The sequence below is a fragment of the Asterias amurensis genome, chromosome 14 (assembly GCF_032118995.1).
Source record: "Asterias amurensis chromosome 14, ASM3211899v1".
NCBI classification, from domain to species: domain Eukaryota; kingdom Metazoa; phylum Echinodermata; class Asteroidea; order Forcipulatida; family Asteriidae; genus Asterias; species Asterias amurensis.
In genome coordinates, this window is record NC_092661.1 from 487,918 (window position 1) to 512,515 (window position 24,598).

General features: G+C 38.1%; 1 protein-coding gene across 12 annotated transcripts in view; it reads right to left on the reverse strand.

The window, feature by feature from the left end:
* The window catches only part of LOC139947629 (uncharacterized), a 77,979-nt gene that overhangs the window by 22,455 nt on the left and 30,926 nt on the right, over positions 1–24,598 (reverse strand). For 7 of the 12 annotated variants that reach the window (XM_071945597.1, XM_071945591.1, XM_071945590.1 and 4 more), the window contains 31 exons: positions 23,476–23,627; positions 23,154–23,296; positions 22,749–22,953; positions 21,936–22,192; positions 21,657–21,851; positions 21,128–21,214; positions 20,824–20,888; positions 20,295–20,498; positions 19,658–19,811; positions 19,001–19,115; positions 18,444–18,542; positions 18,040–18,290; positions 17,124–17,369; positions 16,612–16,764; positions 15,844–15,957; positions 15,281–15,447; positions 14,560–14,746; positions 14,107–14,214; positions 13,686–13,825; positions 11,361–11,492; positions 10,523–10,724; positions 10,081–10,220; positions 9,392–9,645; positions 8,575–8,720; positions 7,801–8,044; positions 6,790–6,834; positions 4,703–4,726; positions 3,914–4,123; positions 3,115–3,353; positions 2,253–2,264; positions 129–334 (listed from right to left, as the gene is read on the reverse strand). In XM_071945597.1, the coding sequence (XP_071801698.1) occupies positions 129–334; positions 2,253–2,264; positions 3,115–3,353; positions 3,914–4,123; positions 4,703–4,726; positions 6,790–6,834; positions 7,801–8,044; positions 8,575–8,720; positions 9,392–9,645; positions 10,081–10,220; positions 10,523–10,724; positions 11,361–11,492; positions 13,686–13,825; positions 14,107–14,214; positions 14,560–14,746; positions 15,281–15,447; positions 15,844–15,957; positions 16,612–16,764; positions 17,124–17,369; positions 18,040–18,290; positions 18,444–18,542; positions 19,001–19,115; positions 19,658–19,811; positions 20,295–20,498; positions 20,824–20,888; positions 21,128–21,214; positions 21,657–21,851; positions 21,936–22,192; positions 22,749–22,953; positions 23,154–23,296; positions 23,476–23,627 (4,896 nt within the window). The remainder of the gene's footprint in view (positions 1–128; positions 335–2,252; positions 2,265–3,114; positions 3,354–3,913; positions 4,124–4,702; positions 4,727–6,789; positions 6,835–7,800; positions 8,045–8,574; positions 8,721–9,391; positions 9,646–10,080; positions 10,221–10,522; positions 10,725–11,360; positions 11,493–13,685; positions 13,826–14,106; positions 14,215–14,559; positions 14,747–15,280; positions 15,448–15,843; positions 15,958–16,611; positions 16,765–17,123; positions 17,370–18,039; positions 18,291–18,443; positions 18,543–19,000; positions 19,116–19,657; positions 19,812–20,294; positions 20,499–20,823; positions 20,889–21,127; positions 21,215–21,656; positions 21,852–21,935; positions 22,193–22,748; positions 22,954–23,153; positions 23,297–23,475; positions 23,628–24,598) is intronic. The other 5 variants (XM_071945594.1, XM_071945589.1, XM_071945595.1 and 2 more) reach the window with 4 other exon arrangements.

A 24,598-nucleotide genomic window follows, 5' to 3' on the forward strand; every position in this document is an offset into this window, starting at 1 on the left:
AAGTTACTCGTCCTAACTTAGGACTAGCCTTAAATTTTAATATCTCCAAGAACTAGTCCTAAGTTAGGTCTAACTCTTCAAGAAATTGACCCTTGTGCTTTTAAAGTTGAAGTCACAAAGACCCTTACCTCTTCATCATATTAGTAGCAGCTTTCAGTCTCTCATTACTTGCTTGCAGCTCAATCTCCAAGGCGTGTTTGATGACAACAGCTGCATCAAACTCCTTCTGTAGATTGGTCACAGCGTCTTGAAGACCTGGGATGTCTGCTTCGGTATACACAGCTTCATCTTCAGGATCGTCTTGTTCTTCTCTTGCTAAGGCTTCTCGTGCTTCCTATAAGACATCATGTGTAGAAGGAGGTAGGAACGTTAAAGTTATATAAGTTGATGAATTAGCAATTGATGAAGAAGTACAGAATTTGGAGTATTAGTAAGCATGCTTTAAATACAATCTTGGAAATGCTCTTTACATATGTCCTTTTCGATCAGATAATAGCTTAATAGGTGTTCCTGGCTGTGGCTGCTGAATGCCGTAGAACCTTGTAAACCCTTATAAGGTGCTACATGTCCATATTTCTGGGTCTCAGAATTCATAACTTTCAATAAACTTCTCTTTCTGTTTAAGTGTGTATACTAAGCGCCTTGCAGACCTTGTTGGTAGATAAGTGCGCTATGCAAGACTTCATTATTATAACTATATTAGTAAAAAAGTACTGTTCAATTCGCGTCTCTTATTTTTCTTCATGCTATTCAAGTCGGAATTTGAAAAGAAGATTCTCTCCATTTTTGGCAGAGTTTGGAAAACTGTAAAACAAATTGTTGAGTATTAGTAGGCTACAATGTAATTTTAAATATGTTTGTGTTGTTTACTGATGAAGAAGGATATTTAAGAAAGAAAAGAATCCCTGTTTTTTTTTTTGCCAAGGAAAGACAAGTCCAAAGGACTGTTCACTTCATAACTATGCATAAGTCTTGCAAAAGTTATATATATATATATATTTTTTCAGAATGATTATAAATGTAATTTTTGTTATGATTCATGCAAAATTCTTCACAAATTGTTATGATTAATACCATGCCAAGCTTACAAGTATTTAAAACAAAAAATTGTTGGTAAATGTAAAATTAATTTGATTAGCACATTACGATCACATGATTGCCATTTTAAAACACCATGCAGTTGAAAATTTTTGGAAGTAATAACAAAAATAATACAAAATGTAATGAAAGGGTCTGTATTGAACAATGGTCACCAAATAAGATATTAAAAATTTGACAAAAACCTAACAATGTAACTCCCTTAAATTCGGCCTCGGATTTCATCTTTAAGTTGGTAAGCCATTTTTCATTTTGCAAAGGGTACTTCAATTTGAAATTCTTAAAGCCGATGGGAAACTTTTGAAGGGGCACCAAGTAAGACCAGGGGCAGCGAGACATGGTCTCTGTGCAATTCCAGGCATGCTTGTTTTTGAACCCCAATAATAAGACAGAAATATAGAGGAGTATCACAACAACTCATAAAGGTACAATTCACGCTAATCCATGCTACCACAAAGAAACTACAACACAAAACCAAAACTAAGACACAATCAAAATTCTATCAAACAAACCTCTAAAATAATCCTTCAACTCATACCCCCCTTGATAATATTTAACACTCTAAACCTACTTCTAGCTCTACCACAGAACGCTTTCCCTAAGCTGTACACAGGCCACTTCCATCTCAAAAGCCGAGAAAAAAAATTCATAAACCTCTTTTGTTCATGCACAATCTACATGCCAAATAACTGCCAACTTCCAGTTCAAAAGCTGGTCATAAGAACCCCAAATCACTCAAAACCTTTTTGTTCATGCATAAACTCTCAAACAAAAATACCAGCTCAATAATTTCACATGGTAATTGTAGTCTGTTTGTATAAATTCAGAGCAACTTACAGACTTCCAAATCTAAATTCAAAACTCATCTTTTCTCTTTTTGCCCATAAACTGTCCATTTTGTAACATTCTTTACCAGCGCATTGTATCATTAGAAAATGAGCTTTATAAATCATACGTTATTGTTTATATTTGATGTGACACGTACAAACAGAATAACTGCAGCAAAACATATCAACCTTCATGCTAAGGTAAACATGCATGATCTTAACAAGGCATCCAAGCAAGCATTAATAAAAGCTTAGAGTAATGACACACAGGGTGGGGGAGATAGTGGGGGAGAGGGTGGGGAGAAATGTCCACACATCTTTACGTACCGCATTACCAGCCTTGGGTAAATTCACAGTCAAAACACACCCAAAGTTTTAAGATGGGCAGAAATGTAAAACACAATTGAAACATGTTAGAAATTATCACAAACTCTCACATAAATTTTGTGACACCAAAGGAGGGTTTTCAAAATATTTGTTTCTGTCAAACACAAACTATTGACAAGTATTATGGAATAACACCGAACATAACATTTCACAAAAAAAAAACCTCACAAACAATTCACATCTTGATCAATATCGTTAAAACATAACAAATAATCTTGATATACTGGAAACAAAAGAAAATATGTTTTAAAACCCATTTTTCATTTTGAAAAAAGCTGAAGACAAATTTTGAGAATGCCCAGTAATGGCTGGTTCATAAGTATTTGAGTACAAAATTTGGACCAAAATCGAAGTTGAAATAAATGAAACAAAGAAACATACAATTTTCCAGCAGTTTGTTTTTCAAAGGAAATGAAGGCCATCGAACACTGACAAAGGAACGTTTGACTAAATAGACTTGTCATTCCTTTAGTATCATCATTTCTTTTGTTATAGCTGTTTTTATTAAGAAACATTTTTTAAGATGTACATGTGTAGGTACAGAGATGAACTTGATATCACAAATAAATTCTGAAGAATTTAAGACAATAAATATCATAGATGAAAATTTGCATCGCGATAAAGAATATAAATATTGGTTTTACCCTTATAAACTGGAATTGTGTTAAATTGATGCGCTCTTCGAATTACTATTATTATTATAAACTGATGTGTGTTAGCACTGTAAACTCAGTACTTTCCCGAGTTCTGTGAACAAAACCAAAGGCATTTACTCGGGAAGAATTCTTAAATATCATCTTACCCTTTCATCTTGCTCCTTCTGAAGTCGTTCATTCTCTACTTTCTCTTTCTCAAGCTCTGTTTGTTTCTCCAAGGCTTGTCTAAGAGGCCCGCATTGATGCGAGTATTCAACCAAGGAGCAGATGTAAGCTACAAGATTTCCTGCATCTTCTGAGCTATAGCGTACAGCTGCTATGGTGATACCTCCAGACTCCATGGAGGATGGACTACGTCTGGAGGAGGCGGGTAACTTCGCTCCTCCTGAGATCAAGAAAGCAGAAAAACATTATCACTGAGTCTCACTAGTACAGCTTTTGGTGGTGAACTCGTTATACAGTTTGGGTATTTCAAACTATAAAGTGAGGACAGTGGCATTTAAGATTTTGTAAGTAGTTAACTTGTAAGCGTAAACAAAATAATAATAAGGGCTTCTTTTATAGCACGCATATGCGTCACTCACTGAGGCTCAGAACGCTGAAACATTCAGTATTTTCTGCAAGATGTGGGGGACTTTGCTTGAATTATGAGACCTACTCCTTTCACATAGCACCATGGTTTACGAGGTGCTGTGGGGTAATATGCAGCCAATCAAACAAGGAACACCGAGGCGAATCCCTTCTCTTTTCAATAAGTGCACTGGGTTCTTTTACGTGCGTTACTCAACACACAGGACCAACAGCTTTTTTACGGCCCATTTGAAAGACGAAACATCATGGCACTCCGCTAATCAGAGACACCAGAGCTGGAGTCCGGTGCTCTTAACCACTAGGCCAACTGACAAACAGACATATAGACAGACAAAACCCAACCAAGGGACTTACCAGGGACTTCTAGCAGTGACCCTTCCCCAGTCACCCCCTCTCCATCACCCTTGGGCTTAGGTAGGTAATGTTCAACATTAAGCCTAATGTTCGTGTCCAGACCATTCTCCCAGTCTATACCTTGAAGTATCTCGACAAACTTAGTGGAGTCATTCAGCATATTCTGCATATGTTTCCATCTCTGTTTATCGCTCAGCTGATCTTTGGATTCTGTGAGAAGAGAGGGATGTACACAATAGGTGTTAACAAGAGGGAATATAATTCATTAAATACAATAAATTGTATAATCTGTACAAAGGGCTTTATAATTACTGCTAAAATCTTTAGTCATCCAGTCAGATATTTTAAGATTGTTTGAGGCAAACCAGGGTAATTAAGCCCGGTTCATACTTCATGCAAATGCAAAGCGAATTCTGACGTCACATGGCTGTTTTCGCAGTGAATGCTTCACAGAAGTTGAGCAAAAGTCAACTGATACAACTTTTCTTTATTTGTCCTCTATTTTTGTGTATGTTCATTGTTTGATGTGATTGCATAAGTATGGATAAAAGTGCTTGCACTTAAAAAAACGATACAACTTATTCAAATATTTACCTAAAGTAAAATCAACTTTCTAGTGTCAAATATCAAAGGAAAAAAAAAGGTTTCAAAGAGGAAGCGCGTAAATAAAACAAATTTAGAAACTGAATGGAAAGCAAGTAATCTTAGTAGAATCATCTACCGGTACATCAAGGAAATGTGTGTCTCGGAGAAGTAAAATCTAAAGAGAGTGCAATCTAAGAAACTTACTGGATTTGGAGACCACGCTTTCTCCTGAGACGTTGATACAAGATACAAGACAATCATGCAGAGATGGGTGTGCCACAGTGATCAGACGGTGCACAGGAGAATCAAACCAAAATACCGAGCATGGAAGAGTGATCAAGACATGAGGGTAGATGGAGCAAGGAAGAGACAAGACATCAGGAGAGTCAAACAAAGTACAAGACGGAGCAAGGAAGAGTGATCAAGACATGAGGGTTGGGGAGCAAGGAAGAGGGGGATGATGAAGAATAAAGATGAGGGTAGATGGAGCAGGAAAGAGGCAAGACATACAGGAGTGTCAAACCAAACAAAAGATGGAGGATGGAAGAGTGAAGGAGTAGAGCGAAGAAATGAAGATTGATAACACATAAAGAAGAATTACAGGCGAGCCAAACCAAATAAGACAAAGCAAGGAAGAATGAGGGAGGAGGGAAGAGACAAGGAGTAGAAGAGAGTTTAACCAGATAGAGAGTATAAGTAGAGATGAAGAGTTACGAAGCAGGCAAAAAGAGACGAGAAATACATAAAGAAAACCAAAAACATCAGGTGTAAAATGAGGACAATGAAAGTAGAGTGATGGAAAGGGATAAGGAGAAAAAATGAGAACAAAAAACAAATTAGATTATGGTCAGGCAATGGTGAAAAATATGTGAACATTACAATTGCAAAACTTGCCATGCAAAGTGCAAACCCAGTTACAATGTTATCTATTGTATGCCATTAAACTACATGTTTGTAGAGATGGATGGTTTACATGCACTTAGCAGGTGAACATGAAGGTTTAAAGGCAGCAATATCAGACATAATACCAAGATATCAAACTTTACAAACTTTACAGGGAGAGTGCCCTGTAAGGTGGTTTTGAGGCACAATTAAAAATACAAATGTCTGTTACTCTTTTGAGACCATTCCTTTTTGTACCATCAGGAAAGCTCTTAAACTGCTAAACCCATTTATTTGACTCCTAATTTAGAATCCCTTATTTTTATTCTGTTTTCTGTTTGTTGAGTGCTGTCATACAGCTTTGTAAGAGCGCTACATGTATATAAATGCTTTTTGTATCTATTTCATTAACATGCAATATGTCTCCACAACTTTGTGTTCGCTACCCACTATATCCTTTGTTGTATAAACTAAACTTGTTGGATTCCTGTCTGGTGTATTAACTATAACTGCAATCAAACCTCACAGCATGATGATGTGTTAAAGCATCCATAGCATTACAATTACAACAGTAACAGCTTGTGGCTGTAGCCGACAATTCAGATTCAGCCTCAGGTTAGCCAGCTACTTTTACTTGATTCAAGCAATAGATCCAGCACTTCAAATAACACCATGCACAATACATGAATGTTCTCAAACATGTCAAAATGACTCATGATGAAAGTGAATGTAACTGATGTAAGAGATGTACTCAAGTCCCAGGCCTGTTCAGCCCAACAACTGCCGCAGTACCCTGTGCCCTGTTGCTGTGGTGCCCTGTTGCTGTGGTGCCCTTTGCAAAGCTCCAATACAATTTACATTATCCTCATAGAAGTGCCCCGAAGATTGCTGTGCCCCTTCGCTGTGCCCCTTCAAGAGCAAATATTAAGGCTCGCCTATTTCCATACAGCTATCCTGTCTGTAAGCCATTACATCAAATGCATGCACATCAGATGCACGTGCAGGGTTTCTGTAGTCTTGGTACAAGGCGTTGTTGTTCATTATCACTTGACTATCGCGATCCCCCGCTGTAGTGTTGAGTGTACGTACGTAGGCCCTACTCGATAAGAACGCCTTGCACTAAGACTATGCATTATGAATTATGTTCATGATTACAGCTCTGATGTGAATGACTCAAGATGAATACATGGGTTTGTGGGCGTATGATGGGAATTTGTGGCATATGGGAGATGTGGGTGTAAGAGGGATTTTGTGGCCGTATGATAAGGATACGTTGACGTACAAGGTGGATTTAGGGGCGTATGAAGTTGGTTTGTGGGCGTATGCGGGGTTCGTCGGCAGATGAGGGATTTGTTTGTGTACATGTATGATGGGAATTTGTGGGCGTATGGGAGGTGTTTTCTTTCTACCTGAGGCGTAGCTCAAGAACTTTGGAGGATGTACTCTGGATTTTCCTGCAAGGACAAGACTTTGGTCATCACAATGTTGCTTCATTAAGGATATTACTTTCAACTACATGTATTAAACAGCAATATTTATAGGAGTTTCTCTTGTTGTAATAAACTTTGTCTAATAAGTTGATGTCACTTCTAAACTGATTGAGTGCAAACTTACTATCAAAGATCTACAGTACAGGCTTCAAATTATATTTATTCTTGCGAATAGTTCAAGAGTCAAGAGATTGTGCCCAAAGCATGCAACACTTCACATATCATGCCTTAGGATAGAACTGTGCGTCACTTTGTGCTGATGTGAAAGAAGATCTTTTCACGAAAGATTGAAAGGTAAGGATCATTCTAGAATCAAATCACACTTGTGGACAAGTCGTTAAATGTTTGTCACGATGATAAGTGTTTTGGCTCTCTGCATGATTCTCGCGACATTGGTGACGTTTTTGCGAGATTGCTGTCCCCCCCACAGACCCTACTGCTTGTGTAGCTACGGAACCAGAAGTCTTGAGTGAGAAAATTGATTTCGCGAGATCGTGTAGAGCGTTAATGCCATGACTTGGCTACTACCGTGACAAATATAAATGACTTGTCTACAAGTCTAGAATAAAATTGAAGGAAAAACAAGATATGAAGAGAAATCATCAGAGAGAAAATCTGTCAAACAAGAAAGATTACTAAAGCTCGGTTGATACTTCCTGCGAATGTGCAGCGAATTTTTGTGATAATCGGATGCACTGCCTTTCCAATTGTGGCACAAGATAATTCGCTATGGACAAAGCATTTGCAAGAAATATGAACCAGGCTTAAGAAGATATATACTCTGATCAAAGAAAAAGAGAGCAAGAGAAACAGTACGGCAAGTCAGAGCTTGGGTCTCATAAAGAAAGACTAATCCCACTCACCAGCAGTGGGATCTCAAATCCACTCACTAACAGTGGGGTTCTAATTCTCGTTATCCAATTGACTTACTTGGCACTCTCTTCGTTGGGCTCTTTGGACTTGGTGAAGACGTGGAGGAATGTCTTCCCGATAAGACGGAAGCATCTTCATTAGGTATCCTTTCACTCCTCTCTGGATGTTGCCCAAGAGGTTTATTCTTGCCAAGGAGCGCCATCACCATCTCCATCACTTGTTGAACGATGGGAGGAGGATTCTGGAATGATTTGAGACGCTCGATGCAGGAACGGTCAACCTTTTCACACCAGTGAAGAACCTGCAGTACGACAAGTCAATTAATTAGTCATTGTTCTTAGCTTGAACAGGTGGTCGACAGAGTGAACATCTAATGAAATGTTAAGATTTTTATTTAAGTGTCAACACTCTAATCAGGTGGTTGTTGGTTCAAGTTCAGCTCCAGTCAATTTGTCTTTGTTCAGCCCAAACTTAGAAAAAAGACACGTATGTTTCTTAGTAAAAATACATAGTAAAATATACTATGTGAATTAAAATTACCCAGGGTCATTTGTTAAACTATGACCAATACTTAATAATCTTTTAAACTTGTCAAACATTTAAAGAAAGAAAAAAAAGGACTTAATTTAAAGAAAATGACGCTTCATTTTCTCAGCATGAAAACTTCATCAAGTACAATATTTGATTTGTGTTTCACTGTCTGTCAACTTCATGCATGATCAGTCGAGCTTTTTAATTGTTCATGTTGCATTATGCAACATGTGAAAAATAAACATATACCAGTTGCCTGACGTACACAACGCCGTTGTCATACAATTTTAATAAACTTACCTGATCTCTTGCTTTTTGTAAGACACCTCTGCAATCTGCGACTTTCTTAATAGCAATCTCAAGTTCCTCGTCAATGGCCATCTTACGAGATTGAAGATTCTCTTGTCTCATCCGCTCAAACTCCTTATCATATTCATCTCTCTCTTCTGTTAAACCAATTAAGAAATCACTGATTTAGATCTTTGTTATTTGAAAGTTATATACATCTATACAGGGCTCGCAAGAACAAGGGGTGCTATGGGTGCTGCAGCAATACCAACTTTGTGGATTGGGGTTTGGCTAAATAATAAATGTTTTGTTATATAGTGCTTTATCCACACCCAAAGGGCATCTCAAAGAAGCGCTTCTAAAAATGTGAGCCCTGGCCACTGAATTCATTCCTTAAACCATCTCAGCTCCCTTGGGAGCATACAGCCTGTGCAACAAATATGCGATGCAAAGCTTAACCAACCACAAAAACCATCTCTGCCCTCGCAGGTACCCATTTACCTGTAGGTGGAGAGAAGCAATTAGTTAGGTGTCTTGCCCCCTTGAAAAACGTGTTCTTTGATTTGTAAGAATGCATTGAAGTTATTTTTAGTGAACTTATTGAAATAAGTAACGTTTGAAGCTTTGCATGATGTGAAGGATAAGAATTAACTAAAAATAATAGTAAACTTGCGGGTACAACTATGTAATAATTCTCTTTTGAGGGAGTGTTGGCTCTGAAAAGAGCCAGAGCCGGTGTGGTCTTGATGTTGCAAACAGTATACTCTGCTCGTCTTCAGGAGAAAGTCTCTTAAACTTAAACAAGAAATCTCGGCTGTCTTAAACTCACCTGCTTGAAGTAATTCATCTTCAATTTCTTCATCACTTTCAACCTCATGCATCTGTAAGAACGCACTCAAACTATTACTAGCTTCAGTAAATTGAGCCTTAGTCTTCTCCAAGACGGTTGCCCGAAGTGTCAAGCTTTCAAGAAGAGCAGCGACCTTCTTACTGGCGTCTTCATAGTCTACTTGAAGACGTTTGATGTCTTGTTTCTTGGCTTGGGTGTCTTGTTGAGTGCGGGCGAGGCAGGCAAGAGCTTTCCTGTAGGGTGAAATGAAAAGTTCCATAAAGAGTTGATAGGATATTTCATGGATAATTGTTTGTTTTAATGAACAAAACAACGAGTTGCTTTGCTTTACTTTTGATCGAAGATTCCCTTGAAATTCCCTGTTTTCTTCCCACATCTAAAACGGATATTTCTCCATTATCTTCTACACACCGGTATCTTCAGCCATCTTGATTAAAGTGCCATTTCTCTACCAGAAAATGTATACATATGAAAGATTACAAATTTATACCCAGCAACTTTGACTACCCATCCACAAGTAGGCACCTTAACTAACAAAGGAAACTTAAAACCGAAGGCAAATTAGTGTAGGTCTTCCTGGTTTTTGTTTGAATGAATTCCAGAAGAAAGTATACAAACATAACATTTTATTATCCTTCAAAGTGTTGACTTAAAATGATAAATGTTACCTCAGCTGTCCAACTCTAGCTGTATTTTCTTTGCTCTTTGTGCTGTAGATGTAACGGAAAGCGTCCAGGAATCGACGGAATGTCCGTGGGCCAATAAAGATCTCATGTTTGCCTGGCATGGCGGGATCACAATGATTCAGCTGAAGTGAGGAAAGAAATATTTACATATCAAAAGAAGTTGTAAATATCATTTTGCCTGTCTCCCCACCGGCTTAAAAATAAAAAGAAAATTTAGAGCGTGCAGATTTTATACATATTTAATGTGGAACGTTGGGCCCGGTTATAGAGACATATTACGGTAATGTGCAGGGGATAACAAGATTCTCATGAATGTTTTAATAGACTTAAATAGATGTTCTATTGTTCATGATACTTATCTACAAACAGACAGACAGACAGACTGAAAGAGTGACCAACACTTAGATTGACTATTATTACGTACATTAATACGTTCTTTCATGATGAGCTTAGTATACGGCAGATTAGGTACGTCTAATGTTTGCACTTTGATGGATTCTTTCTTGCCATGGATTTTGAGGGTTGTTATCTGCACCGTTTCCTCAGTACTTCCAGCCCATGGGATCTGGTTGCAATCATGAAGGATGAAGCTATGAATGTTTGACAAGCAGGACACCAAATTTTCCCTGTAATTAAACGCAAAATATCTTATTATAAAATATATCTAAAATAGTTACTTATACATGTATCACTCACACAAAAAAAAGAAAAACAAAAAAAAGTTGGCTTTTAGAAATTTTCTGGTAGACTTGAAACATACATGACATATAGGCCATTCAGACTTATTGCTTGCTAAACAGGGTGTTGACCCAGGGACCCACGAGGCATTATAATAAACCCTTCTTAAGTCACTATTTTATTGCTTGTGACTGCTATAATAAAAGTTCACTTCAAGCAGAAAAAATATTATCAAGGTATTATACAGGGTTTGTAGAGCTGAGAAAATATTTCCAGAAAGTGTTTATGTTTTTAAATGATTAAAATTCATAATCATAGACGTTAAACCAATGTTTGCATGAGAGAGATTGGTTATGCAAGCTTGGTGTTTATATCCCCTTGAGGGAGTTTGCCGAGCTCCCTTGATGGGAAGACAATCTAAACAAACAAACCATTGTACATGAAAGACCACACCTGTGGGAATTTGGCTTATTCTGTGGTGTGAGTGAGGCAGGAAAAATTAGTGAAAAATATTTTTACGCTTAGTTCTTAATTTGTCCTTAAACCTAAACAATGATTTGAATGCATGACTGGTTGAGACATACCTTGTGTCTGCAGAGCTATCTCTACCCAAGCTGTGTTTATGAATGAAGTAATTAGCTTCACCCAACAATGCACTCTCGGACCAATCACACATCCAGTTCATCTGCATACCAGTCACTAGGCCAGGGTACTCACTGTTAGGTCATACAAAGAAACAAAGAATGTCAAATAGACTGATTAGAAAGGTCCATCATACATTGTCTAGTATACAAATATTGACTGCTTCGAGTGCTATGGTTAAAACTATGACTCCCGAGGTGATCCAAGGAGCGTTCTATTTTCCCGAGGCGAAGCCGAGGGAAAATAGAACGCTCCGGGGATCACCGAGGGAGTCATAGTTTTTAACCATTGCACGAGTAAAAGCAGTCAATATTTGTTTTATAACACCCCAAACATTTCTAAAACCTGTATTATTATTATTAAGTTACAGACCTGAATGCTACATTCCACGGACGACGCGAACACAGATTGCAAACACTTTTACCTACTGTGTTGCATGTAGTGTCGGACAATCCGAAATGGTTACAGACTATTAATTTATCATCCTCGTACACGCAACGGACGTCTGGGTACTGCACGCCGTGTGCTAGTCTGTCGGACTAGCGCACGGCGCCATGTGCTAGTCTTCGGACTAGCGCATGGCAAACCGACGCTCTATCACAAGGCCGTCGTCTAGCAAAACTAAGACATGTCATGTGACGCGCTCTAAACCAATGAGCAGGCACAATACCTGCAAGGGGTGTTATAATAGAAACTACTATGGGCTAGTAAACACCACCAGTCACTAGGCCAGGGTACTCACTGTCAAGTCATACAAGAAGAGAAAGAAAGGAAGATGAGATTAGCCCATGTACATTGTCTAGTACAAACTACTATGGGCTAGTAAACACCACCAGTCACTAGGCCAGGGTACTCACTGTCAAGTCATACAAGGAGAGAAAGAAAGAAAGATGAGATTAGCCCATGTACATTGTCTAGTACAAACTACTATGGGCTATTAAACACCACCAGTCACTAGGCCAGGGTACTCACTGTCAAGTCATACAAGGAGAGAAAGAAACAAAGATGAGATTAGCCCATGTACATTGTCTAGTACAAACTACTATGGGCTAGTAAACACCACCAGTCACTAGGCCAGGGTACTCACTGTCAAGTCATACAAGGAGAGAAAGAAACAAAGATGAGATTAGCCCATGTACATTGTCTAGTACAAACTACTATGGGCTAGTAAACACAACCAGTCACTAGGCCAGGGTACTCACTGTCAAGTCATACAAGGAGAGAAAGAAAGAAAGATGAGATTAGCCCATGTACATTGTCTAGTAGAAACTACTATGGGCTAGTAAACACCACCAGTCACTAGGCCAGGGTACTCACTGTCAAGTCATACAAGGAGAGAAAGAAAGGAAGATGAGATTAGCCCATGTACATTGTACAGTACAAACTACTATGGGCTAGTAAACACCACCAGTCACTAGGCCAGGGTACTCACTGTCAAGTCATACAAGGAGAGAAAGAAAGAAAGATGAGATTAGCCCATGTACATTGTCTAGTACAAACTACTATGGGCTATTAAACACCACCAGTCACTAGGCCAGGGTACTCACTGTCAAGTCATACAAGGAGAGAAAGAAAGAAAGATGAGATTAGCCCATGTACATTGTCTAGTAGAAACTACTATGGGCTAGTAAACACAGCCAGTCACTAGGCCAGGGTACTCACTGTCAAGTCATACAAGGAGAGAAAGAAAGAAAGATGAGATTAGCCCATGTACATTGTCTAGTACAAACTACAATGGGCTAGTAAACACAGCCAGTTACTAGGCCAGGGTACTCACTGTCAAGTCATACAAGGAGAGAAAGAAAGAAAGATTAGAAAAGCCAAGGCTCACACTAACACTAGCCTGGCATACATTGTCTGGTGAAAACTGCTACAGGCTAGTAAACACCACCTCTCAGCTTGCCTTGGTGTGTTATTTAAACTATGCTCCATACTTGTTTCTTTCTTTTTAGATGTGATAAGTAAATAAAAAAAATTATCAAAAGGGAGACTGCCAACAAGGGGCTAGATAGCTCAGTTGGTAGAGCGCCAGTATGTTGATCCGGAGGTCATTGGTTCAAATCTACTCTAGTCAAAGTTTGTTTGTCCAACCCCCACATCATTTTAAAAGTCAGTTACCCTTGTAATTTATATCTTGATTTTTGAGTTTGAATATACACATCAGCAGATAAATGTATGACAATGATTTGAGAGCATCTCAAAACAGTGGTTTAATCGTTTGAGACTTAAGTTGACTAGCTGGATTGAGTATGAGAATCCATTCTTACCTCGGAGCAATACGAAGGAGTTCATGAGTAGGAGGAACGCAGATGATGATGTGAAGATTGGTCTTGACTCGTGACACAAAGAACTTCATGGGTTCAATCAAGACGTTTGGAAAATGTCTCTTCATCGCTGGACCTAGAGCCTGGTAGAAAATTAAAGTACAGTTTCCATTAAAGAACAAGAGGAACTCCATTTAACTCATGTATTAATTTTGGTTTTACTCTTATACCGAAGTGTGTAAGCACTGTAAACTTAGTACTTTCCCCCCCCCTGAGTCCTGTGAAAAAAACCCCAAAAATAATACTCGGTTGGGATTCAAATCCACGACCTTTGCAATTGTAGAGCAGTGTATTACCAACTGATTTAATTTGTTCGAAATATATAACAATAATAATGGGCTGTAAATGTGTTTTGTTATGTTACCTGGAGAAGTCCGTCCAGTTCATCATTGGAGAAAAGCGGTGGGTACTCGCCACAAACAAGCAAACTATTAATGGCGTCAAGATAAACCTCGTCCTTCAGGTCACGAGCCTTCAAAGACAAAGAAAGTATCAACATAAATGTTTAGACAGAGTCTGCATACCTCCACATTAAGAAAATTAGAGGACTACAAAATCAAGCCGCGAAATAACCCACAGCTCCCACAGAAATTGCTGTGGTTGCTGTGGTGCCCTTTGCAAAGTTCCAATACATATTAAGATTTTCCTCATAGAAGTACCCCTCACCAGAAGAATATTGCTGTGCATGCCCTTTCAAGAACGAAATTCAGGGCCAGAGCTTTATTGATAGCTAAAGATAATTCTCAATCGCACTCATCCTAAACTTCTCAAGACACTAAGAAGATTTTTCTCAACCCTCCCTCTTCCACATTCTTACAGTAAACATAAGAGTCAGCATCTTTCCTTCAGTTCCAGCGAGTCTAACCGCCGAGCGTAAACCATCGAAGAAGTTATTTTTCCTTGACGAGTCCATTGGATGGATCGGCATATCAGCAACATGTAAAGCAAGATTGACGAGGGTAGTAAGATGACTACCGATAGCACCGATCATAAATAGGTTACCACTGCAAAGAAAAAAACAATTCTCTATTAATATTTTATCAACTCTTTGTCATTAAAGTAGAAGCCTTTTGCAGATGTAACCAACGCACAAACACTTTTATTACTATTATTTACAAGCTCAATGAAAAGAAAGTATTCATATCAACATGTTCAAGGCAATATACGTGATACAACTGCAACTGAAAACAATAAAGGTGTACTGAGAGAATTCGGAAAACAGGGTTACGGGAAAGGTTATCACTGTATAAGATGATTTCCAAGCTTGACTACAAAAACTTGGAAACTATACATCCTTTTCACAGAGTGGGTATGTTAACATTGAATTACTCAAGTCATTAAACTTATTGGATGAGCAGTTAAACTGCATGGGGCAGTAAGCAGCACTACTGGTTTGTGCATGATCCAAGAAATGTTTAGACAAGGAATTACATGGAGATAACAGGTGTTAGTTGTCAGCTGAAAACGATATTCTATTTTAGCCTCTTTCTTTGAAGGAAGTTTCCAATAGTTGGGTACAAAACAAGAATAAATCTTACCCATGATGGAAGCTTAGTACTCGATGAATCCTGATCACATGATGTATAACATCATCAGATAGCATGATGTTTATCGTGACGTTACCAAACTCCTCGTTATAGCGAGTCAGATGTGAATGGACGCACTGATGGACCTTGTCTAGACCCTCGACAGGCTGCAGAACAACCTAAGAAATAAAACAAGACACCTCTTACATCTTACAATTCATAAGGGCATGTTTTGATTGCTCATGTGTCACAAATAATAATACAATAATAACTAGTTCTTATATAGCGCATCAATGCGCTTTGCAAAAGTGCCCTTGGGCCAATATTGTTCTTGTAATCTTTTTGAGCCCTGAGCTGCCTTGGTGCTCCGGTGGCTTTGTCATACAAAATCAACCTCTACCCTTGCAAGTACCCATTTATACCCCTGGGTGAAGAGAAGCAATTACAGTAAAGCATCTTGCTCAAGGACACAAGTTTCATGACCGGTATTTGAACCCACACTCCGGTGACTTAACCACCACAAATGAAACTATAATTTTGTACATTTTTCTTTTCATATCTTACTCTTGACTTACCCTAACAGACTTCTGTGAGAGTGATGTGACTGGTCGGACGTAGGTTCTTGGTTCAATCGGAAATGTCACAAAATCATCATAAAGAATATCGCCCTCTGGTGTCTCAGGAAAATGCTAAAGGAAAAAACAAAATAATGACAACAAAAATAAAGAAACATTTTTAGAAATAATGATAAATTAATTCAGGAAAACAAATCCCTGTTTGCGGTATCACCATGTGTATATCTACTATGCTTTGCAGGTATGATCTTTGGGACCTAGGTCTTGCTTTTTATTCCACTGCCTGGGAGCAGATTTATGAATTTGGGAGACTCTCCCTAACCACATCAAGGAAGCTAACACTATTCACATTTTCAAGAAACTCCTCAAATGTTTTCTATTCCAACAAGTGTATAAAAACTAATTTCATTCAACTGTCTTGAGCCCCTTTGAACAACTTTGGTTGATTTTGCACTATATAAATTCACTCTGATTGTTGATTGATTACATGTAGTTCTGTCCTGCTCGTTGACTACCACCTTGGCAGAAGGTAGGAAATCGGCCGGGACTACTACCTTTGCTCAGTGAATCAAGGGGACATTTTATTGTTAACTTCACTGTGAGTTCTTAAATGGTCTCAACTTTTCAACACCCTTGCAGGACAATTTCTCATTGATAGAAATGTTTGAAAGGGATTCTAAAGAGTGGAGTTACATTCTTAGGGCAGAATTAAATGAGAAAGATTCAAATTGACAGAGAGAAAAATGAAAGGCTGGGTGAATCCATTACCGTTTTGACGACGTCTGTCAACGTTTGATGAAACCAGTTAATGTCTGCCGTACGACACAGTCTATCTTGCATGATACGTCTGATTTCATGTTGCCATAGCGATGTAACCATGCTGATCTCGCCACGAGCCTCTTCAGAGAGACGTACAAGACACTGTAAATAAAAACAACAACAAATAAGCCAACATGAAATACTTCATCTAAATCGCTGGAGATAAAAACTTTCTTCTAACAAAGTAAGGGTTGGTCTAGGCAAACAACAAATAACCCAACATGAAATATTAACGACATAGATTAGTGACGGTACAAACTTTCTTCTAACAAAGTAAAGGTTGGTCCAGGCATGATTTTTCATTTTTTCATGACAAACTTTTAGGCAAGTTAAAGTTGAATGCAAATCAAAGAATTTCCAACAACAATCACATACAAACAGTTTCTTGCTAACAGTCGCTCTTAGTCCGTAAGTACAGACTTTGCTCTAAGCTTCTATTAGAGTCTTTTTATCAACTGTACCTGAAATGCTTTTGTCAGATCTCTGAGAGTGAACATGTAATGATATCTTCCAGGCATCATTGAAGGTCTTAAGACACTCTGGACCTTGGTCAGTAGCTGGCAAGAAGCATTAACGATGGATTCATGAAGCTCCTGCGCTAGGCTCTGTCCGTTATTCTTGTGCATGTTACCGTCTAGTATTGCGTCAACGATACCACTCAGAGCAGAGTCTCTTGGTTCAGGAAGGCTGATCACTGCAAAGTGTCTCTGTAGAAATCAAACCAAATTTCATTAAAGTTTTAATAAATGTTAAATTTGTATCGGGATAAAGAATACAATTTGGGGTTACCCTTACATCTATGTAAAGTGTTCAGTGCGGAGTTCTGTAAACAGAACCACGGGAACATTACTCACGTGGGATTCAAACCCCAGACATTTGCCAATCTAGTGCAGTGCATTTGCCAATCTAGTCTTACCAACTAGACCACTCAGATTGCCCAGTAGCTAGAAGCATTTCGAATCCTTTATTTTAGCAGCAGGTACTGCAACAATTCAATAGATCTTAAAATTGCAAATGTTTTTTTACCCTGCACCAAACAAAATTTGGTAGGCACTCAATTGTTTGAACAAAGATGATGACAAAATAGGGAGACCGCCAACAATGGACCTCCATCTTGGTCATGTACAACGTATCGAGTAACAATAATGAATGCTAAAAAACATTTTGCAAATAGGAACCAGACTATTTTGTTTTTCCAGCCTCGGTTTGGTAACATTGATATCAATAGGAGAAATTCAAGATGACTGCACCATGATAAAGGTCTATATGACTAGATTGCTACATGTACATGTAGCTCGTTTACTCTGGTAAAATTTTCTTTGTTCAAACCACCGTTAAGAAAATAATCATGACTACGAACCAACACTGAGGACTTACCAGCAGCCTATCTGGCATCTTCTTGTTACCAACGCTCGGATAAACATTCCTTGTATGAGCAGATAAGATAACTAGATCTTGAATCGTCCGCCATTCAAATGGCTTCTGTAACGTCACTAAGACACGATCATCAAGAAGCTGACGCAAGAGTTCATTACATCGTTGTACACCGTGTTCATCACCGGGAGGGAGGTTTAAATCATCGATGAAGAGCTGGAAACGTTTGTTATCACGAGCTCCGTAAACAAAACCTGGAACCATAGAAAATAAAAAGTTAGTTAACTGATAATGGTTTTTGACCCTAAGCAAGGAAATGGGGCTTCTTAAATAAAAAAAACCCAGAAGATCCTTAATTCATTGCTCAAACCGTAACATAACAAAACAATTAAATTAATAAAACCAACCTCTTCGATGATGGATGTTTGTTTCAACAAACTGCTGCAGTTGAGATGCAGTTGATGCTCCAGAGAAGACGAGACGCTTAGTGACTTGGTAAGATGGATCTAAAGGAATGATAAATTATTCATAGACTTTACATTTATTCTGGTTGTGAAACCAAGGACTCTCAGAAAAAGCAAACTTAATCACTGTACTAGCCAAGAACCCAATGGAGAGAAGACAAAGAAGGCATTTCAGTTTAAGATCAAGAGAGGAGAATGATGCACAGTTGAAGATTGAAATATCAAACTGATTAAAGCAAGATCTCATAATAGAAAATTTAAGATCAACTTGTGATCTTAAAGATAAGGAACAACATTTGCTTTTCTTCTTGGTTACTTGGTTAAAACAATAAACCTTACCACTCTTGGTGTAGCAAATTAAATGGGGACAATCCCTTTATGGTTTAAAAATGATAACCAGGTAACGTATTTGACACTTTTACGTTTTACGTTTTCTTTTAGGACGAGTTTGGACATTTTGAGAACTAGTTTGGTGTGACCCAGCCTTGACTTGTTCTTACCTAGTGTATTAATGAAGTCATTCATTATAGCAGTCTTGCCTGATCCAGGCGGACCAACAAGGAGTACATGCATATTGGAGAGATTGGCAAACTCTAAGATGACACGACAACGAATCTGGAAAAAAACAAATCACAAAACAAAAGAGACATGTCAAGTTGAAGTTCCAGATCTTTCAGTAAATAAAGGGCAATCTGAAGATGGGGGTAAAAGTCACAAGAAGGGGGGCTTAATAAATCTGTACAGTTTAACTAGCTATGAGTAGAGTATCTACATTGTACTTGGATGGAACTTAACTAGTTAAGGGTAGGTTATCTTGAAGGACACAATTTATCTAGTGAATGGTAGGGTATCCAGATTGTATTTTCCCAAGATAAATATGATTGTCGTAAATTCTTGACAAACCAAATCAAGTTTTAAAAGATTTGACAAAGGGAACCTTGTTGTGTTGATCAGGTAGGATTTGAAACTTTGCATGGTAGTAGTATAACTAAGTAGAGGTTTGCAGTAGCACCATGTAAAAGTCTTGTTTGAGTAGTGTTGATTCTGAGAAGAACCGGTGACTGACAACTCAACGTTTCGATCAGTATGCTCTGATTGTCTTCAGGAGGATCAACCACCGAAATTATTCACATGGTGCTAATACAAAATGTTCATACCGTATCCACTGTGTCTACAAAGATTTCTCCAAGCAAGTCATGTGTATCCGGGGTGTAGGCAACTTCAGGAACTCTAGAGAGCCAAGGATCCCATTCTCCTGATTCATCCACGTAGTAGTCAAAGACGGAAATATCATGGTCATAGTCAGGAAGTCTAAATAGAAATACACAGAAAAAATACAATATCAAATTGCAGAAGCAACAAAAACTTGTAAGTTATGAAGATACAAAAACGCAAATCTTTTTAAAATGGGATTTTTATTAATGCACTGGTAACTGTAAACATTCCCCTTCACTCAGCAGATGACCAAGAAGTATTGAAGAGCTCTAAATCTTTTGTAGAAGCTAAAAGCAACGATTATCAATTATGTAACTTTTTAAAGTTACATAATTGATAATAGTATAATTGCCAATATTAAAATATTGCCAAAAAAGAGAAATTTGCACTCACAACACTTTGACAAGTGATTTCCAGTTTTCTATTGAACTAAGCATGAGGAGTAAATCGCACAGCAGCTCAGTTGTTGCACTCTCTTAATTATCGTATGACAGTAAAAGGCACTTTTGTTAAAAAACAAAAAAGCACAATTTACGCATAATTTTCAATCGTTCGTCTTGCCATTTAGAGATAACTTACGCTGATGTAAGAGTCCTGAGGAGGTCACTGAAGTTCTTTCTATCATTTCCCTCAAGCAATCCTCCAAATGACCAAATAAGACAGAAGAGAAATAATCGTTCGATATGAAGCTCTCCTCCGATCTCTACATGCTCGTTCAACATCGCTGTCAGGAGACCCAGGCACATCTTAAAGAGACCAACTTCACAAACTTGCACCAACGGTCTGAAGAAGGAAAACAAACATCAGTATAAATAGCTTAAACCATAAAGGGAAATTAGACCTTTAGTTTTTAAAACCATTTGATTTTTAAGGAACCGTTTGATTATATACACCAAAACTAAACTGGAAAATTTTACTCTAAAAGACGGTCGCATTTTAAACATTTTAATCGCAGAAAATCCGGAGCAATAATGTCCACACAGGAAAAATTCCCAGTAATTGGAATAAACAATCTGATGTACATGTTGCTACAAATAGAGAAATAAATGCTGCACTTTGTTTGAGTATTACTACCATGCAACTATAACATAATTTGGCTAGTAAATACCTCGTTTCATACAGAACAAAGTTGACCACTGCATCCATCGTCTTATTGAACGCTTTCTGTAAACACTGAAAGAAAAACAAGACAAATAATCAATACCCGGTGTAAGAAATAAGACAAATAATCAATATATGATGTAAGAGTTCATACAAATATTTAACACCTTGCAAGTAAAAAAACATATTTAATATTAATGTACAGCATATACCAAACTAGCAATGGCACATCAATAGTATGTATGAGAAATAGAGAAACTAGTTTTAATTTTAAACTGGCTGTGATTCTGGGTACAGGGTACCAGACTTACATGTACTTCTTGTTGGTTCCTATTCTCCATCCAGGCTTGTGCAATGGGGCGCCAGCCTAACACATCCTTATCCATGTACACAATTCCCTGAGAAGAAATAAAAGAAAATTAAAAATGCAATAAGTACATTAGATTAGATTAGATTAGATTAGATTAGATTAGGTTAGGATAAACTAGATTGAAATAGATAACCTTATCCATGTACACACATGTATTAACATCTCAATAACTACATGTAAAGCTCGCTAGGGTGTCATGGCTTAGTGGTTAAGAGCATCAAATTCAAGTTCTGGCGGTTAAGTCATCGGAGAGTGGGTTTGAATCCCTGTCATGACACTTGTGTCCTTGAGCAAGATGCTTTCTTATAATTGCTTCTTAATTACTATAAAAGCAGTTAAACATGAAACATAAGTTAAAGGAGCAGGTGGCAGCGGCCCCTGGAAAAAGATTCTAGTCCAGACCTTGAAGTGCCCGCAGGCCTTGTGTGTCTGGCGACTTGCAGAATTTTTTTATATTTATAATAACTTACAGCTCTGGTGACGGTCGCTGGTGATGCAGTGTTTAGATCACTCGTCTCAAAGACTAACTTGACGTTATCGCTGATGAAGAGTCGATCCCCATTATGAAGATGTAGCACCTTGTCATTGTCTAAGACACTATTGAAGTTATCGGCCCAGCTTGGGGTGAGAGGTCCATCTAAGCACAGCCAGGTGGTGCTAACATTCTAAGGAAACAAGTAAGGTGGTAACGTCAGTTTTTAAATATAAAAAAACATACAACGACCAATTGTTGTGATTTGTTTACTTACTCTGTTTGCTTTCCTCCATACGTTAGTAAACACTCCATCAATCCAATCATGATTCTGATTAAGATAACCAAACATGAGTGAGAGATCGTCCACTACTAGTGGATTAATTCTCTGTAGCTTGTGACTGATGGCAGTGATGCTAGACACACTGCTACGAGATTGACGTGATTGAGCCGGCGCTATCGCTGACAGAGCCTCTACTAACATCTGAATGGCACTGGATTTACCAGACCCTGGACCCCCAGCTACGATGATACCTACAACCAAAACATAAATACAAAGTGATTATTTACCGTTCATGTTGTTGTTATAAAATGATCACGCTACCTTAAGTTGATAAGCCCTCTCTTTACTTATTTTTTCTACCACTGTCAGTGAAATATTGCCCTCTATACTCCACCCCCTTTTTTAATCAAGTTGTTCTGAGCTTTAGGGTTTTAAAATGTTAAAAGTGGGACGATTCCAATTAGATCAGGAAAGTTTGGCGCTTAAGTAGACATTTTTTCTTGTGATTGATTTAGCTTAGTAACACATATTTGTTGCACCGGCTGTTAACTCCCCAGGGAGCTGTGATGGTTTAAGGAATGATTTAAATGGCCCAGTGACCGGGGGTAATATTGTTGGAAGTGCTTGAGAGGCTCTTCGTGTGTGTAAAACGCAATAAATTTTTTATTATTGTTATTTTTTTTATGACGTAGAATTGAATGACCGTACTAATCACACAATACTTTAAAAACCGTGGTTAACTTTATGGACGACCATTTGCTCACAGTAATTTAACCATGGTTAACCTACGACCTACTAGTTTCTTACCATGGTTAACCAGTGACACAGAGTAGAGTTGCATGACTTTGTTAACCCAGTTAGTATGTGGCATGAATCCATTCTCTTGTGCTTTCTCAACGACCATGTGCTCAACGTTGAGACGATTTCTCCTAGCGCGACTAGATTGTGGAGTAGGAGGACTACCCATGGCTGTGAACATGTCCTTGACGACGCTGTTGAAGATGTATAGAGCCTAGACACAGGAAACAGAAGTCAGGAAAATATACTCAATCAGGTTAAGAAAGTACCCACTTAGAAATTGAGATTAGGAAGTCTCAAGAAATCTTTTTTTGTCTGATAGTATTATGAAAAAATTCAAAGTGGTTGAAATATTTACAGATGACAAAAATAACCCTTTTTAAAGAAAGAAGTGTTTATATTTTTTTGACTTACATCTGGTTTGAGTCTTGGTCCAATGACATGATGTAATGCTTGAGCAACCACAGCATGCTCAGCTCTAGCTGCTGGGGTCATGGGGTTAGGGGCTCCAATCTTACGGGGTTGTTTCTCAACAGTCTTTAACATAGCCGCAGATGCTAAAAGTGTATAAAATCAATAAGTAATGATTTAATTACAATGTCCTATAATATTCATTACTCACAAGTTAAAATCAGTTCTCAATATTAAAATCTATTTTTCACATCTTGTACTCTCGCATTGCACTCCCAAGTTATATTAATAAGAAGCCACTATTATAAGACACTACAGATCTTACGCATTGCGCTCCCCGGTTGTACAATAGATCCTTGAGAGCTTGCTCTTGACAGCTCCATCCGTTCTTCCTTGGTGAGTTTACGGCCAAGGTGAGCGTGATGAACGGCCGATGATAACCCTCCGATACTAAAGAGTTGATGATATTCCTTGGATCTATCAGGAGATGGAGAAAGAGAATTAGGATGAATTAGGAGAATCTTAAGATGTTTGCAGGAGATGGATGTGGGAAAATCTCATGCCTTCTATTCTGGGGCTAGCTTAGCTAGGGTTGATTGGGAAGAGTTGCTTGCTTTGTGTCTTGCCTTATTTTATTTTGCATTAAGCTGAGCGTTGTTTTAGCCGAAAGCTTTCTATTGAGGATAATATGATTTGCATGCTGTTATGTACAGCTTATTTTTTACTCTATGTTTTTATTTCAACAGTAAACAGCAAACTTTAGCGTCAAATCCAATCTTAGAAGCTTTTGTTGTTTTCCTTGCAGAGCTCAGGAAGTCAAAGAAAACTCTGTGTTTTCCCTGCAGAGTTTGGGAAGTTTCAAAATGATAAACTTTCGTCGCAAAGAATGACGATTACTGTGACAATGGAATTGTTGAAATGAAACCTACATGTATCTGATTTGCTTTTGTCCAACTATTTGAATGAAACCTACATGTATCTGATTTGCTTTTGTCCAACTATTTGTCTACTTGCTTTCCCAGTACTTAGGATTATCTTGCCACATCAAATAATCTCATGTTCAGTTTTCCACAGGAACTTCAGAGTTGAAGCATCTTAGCCAAGTCTAATTGAATGGCTACAGCTGTCAGCCATAGCCAATCATGACAAAGTCACAGCAAGTCATATCAATCCAAAGACAGAGCCACTCAATCAAGACACGTATGTTAAGAGCTCATTCAAAATATTTCAAACCACAGCATCAAAAGAACTTGTAAGCAGAAATCAAACATCATTCAATCAGTTTTCACAGCTTAAAAGGCTTACCAATTCATAAACGGCAATTAGTTCAAACTAGAAAAAGTGCAATAATGTTATGTGTATGTTCATGTAATGTATGTGACTCCTTGCACAATGGGGAACATGACCACGTACAGTGAATGCCTACCGTTTCTACAATTTTGGGAATC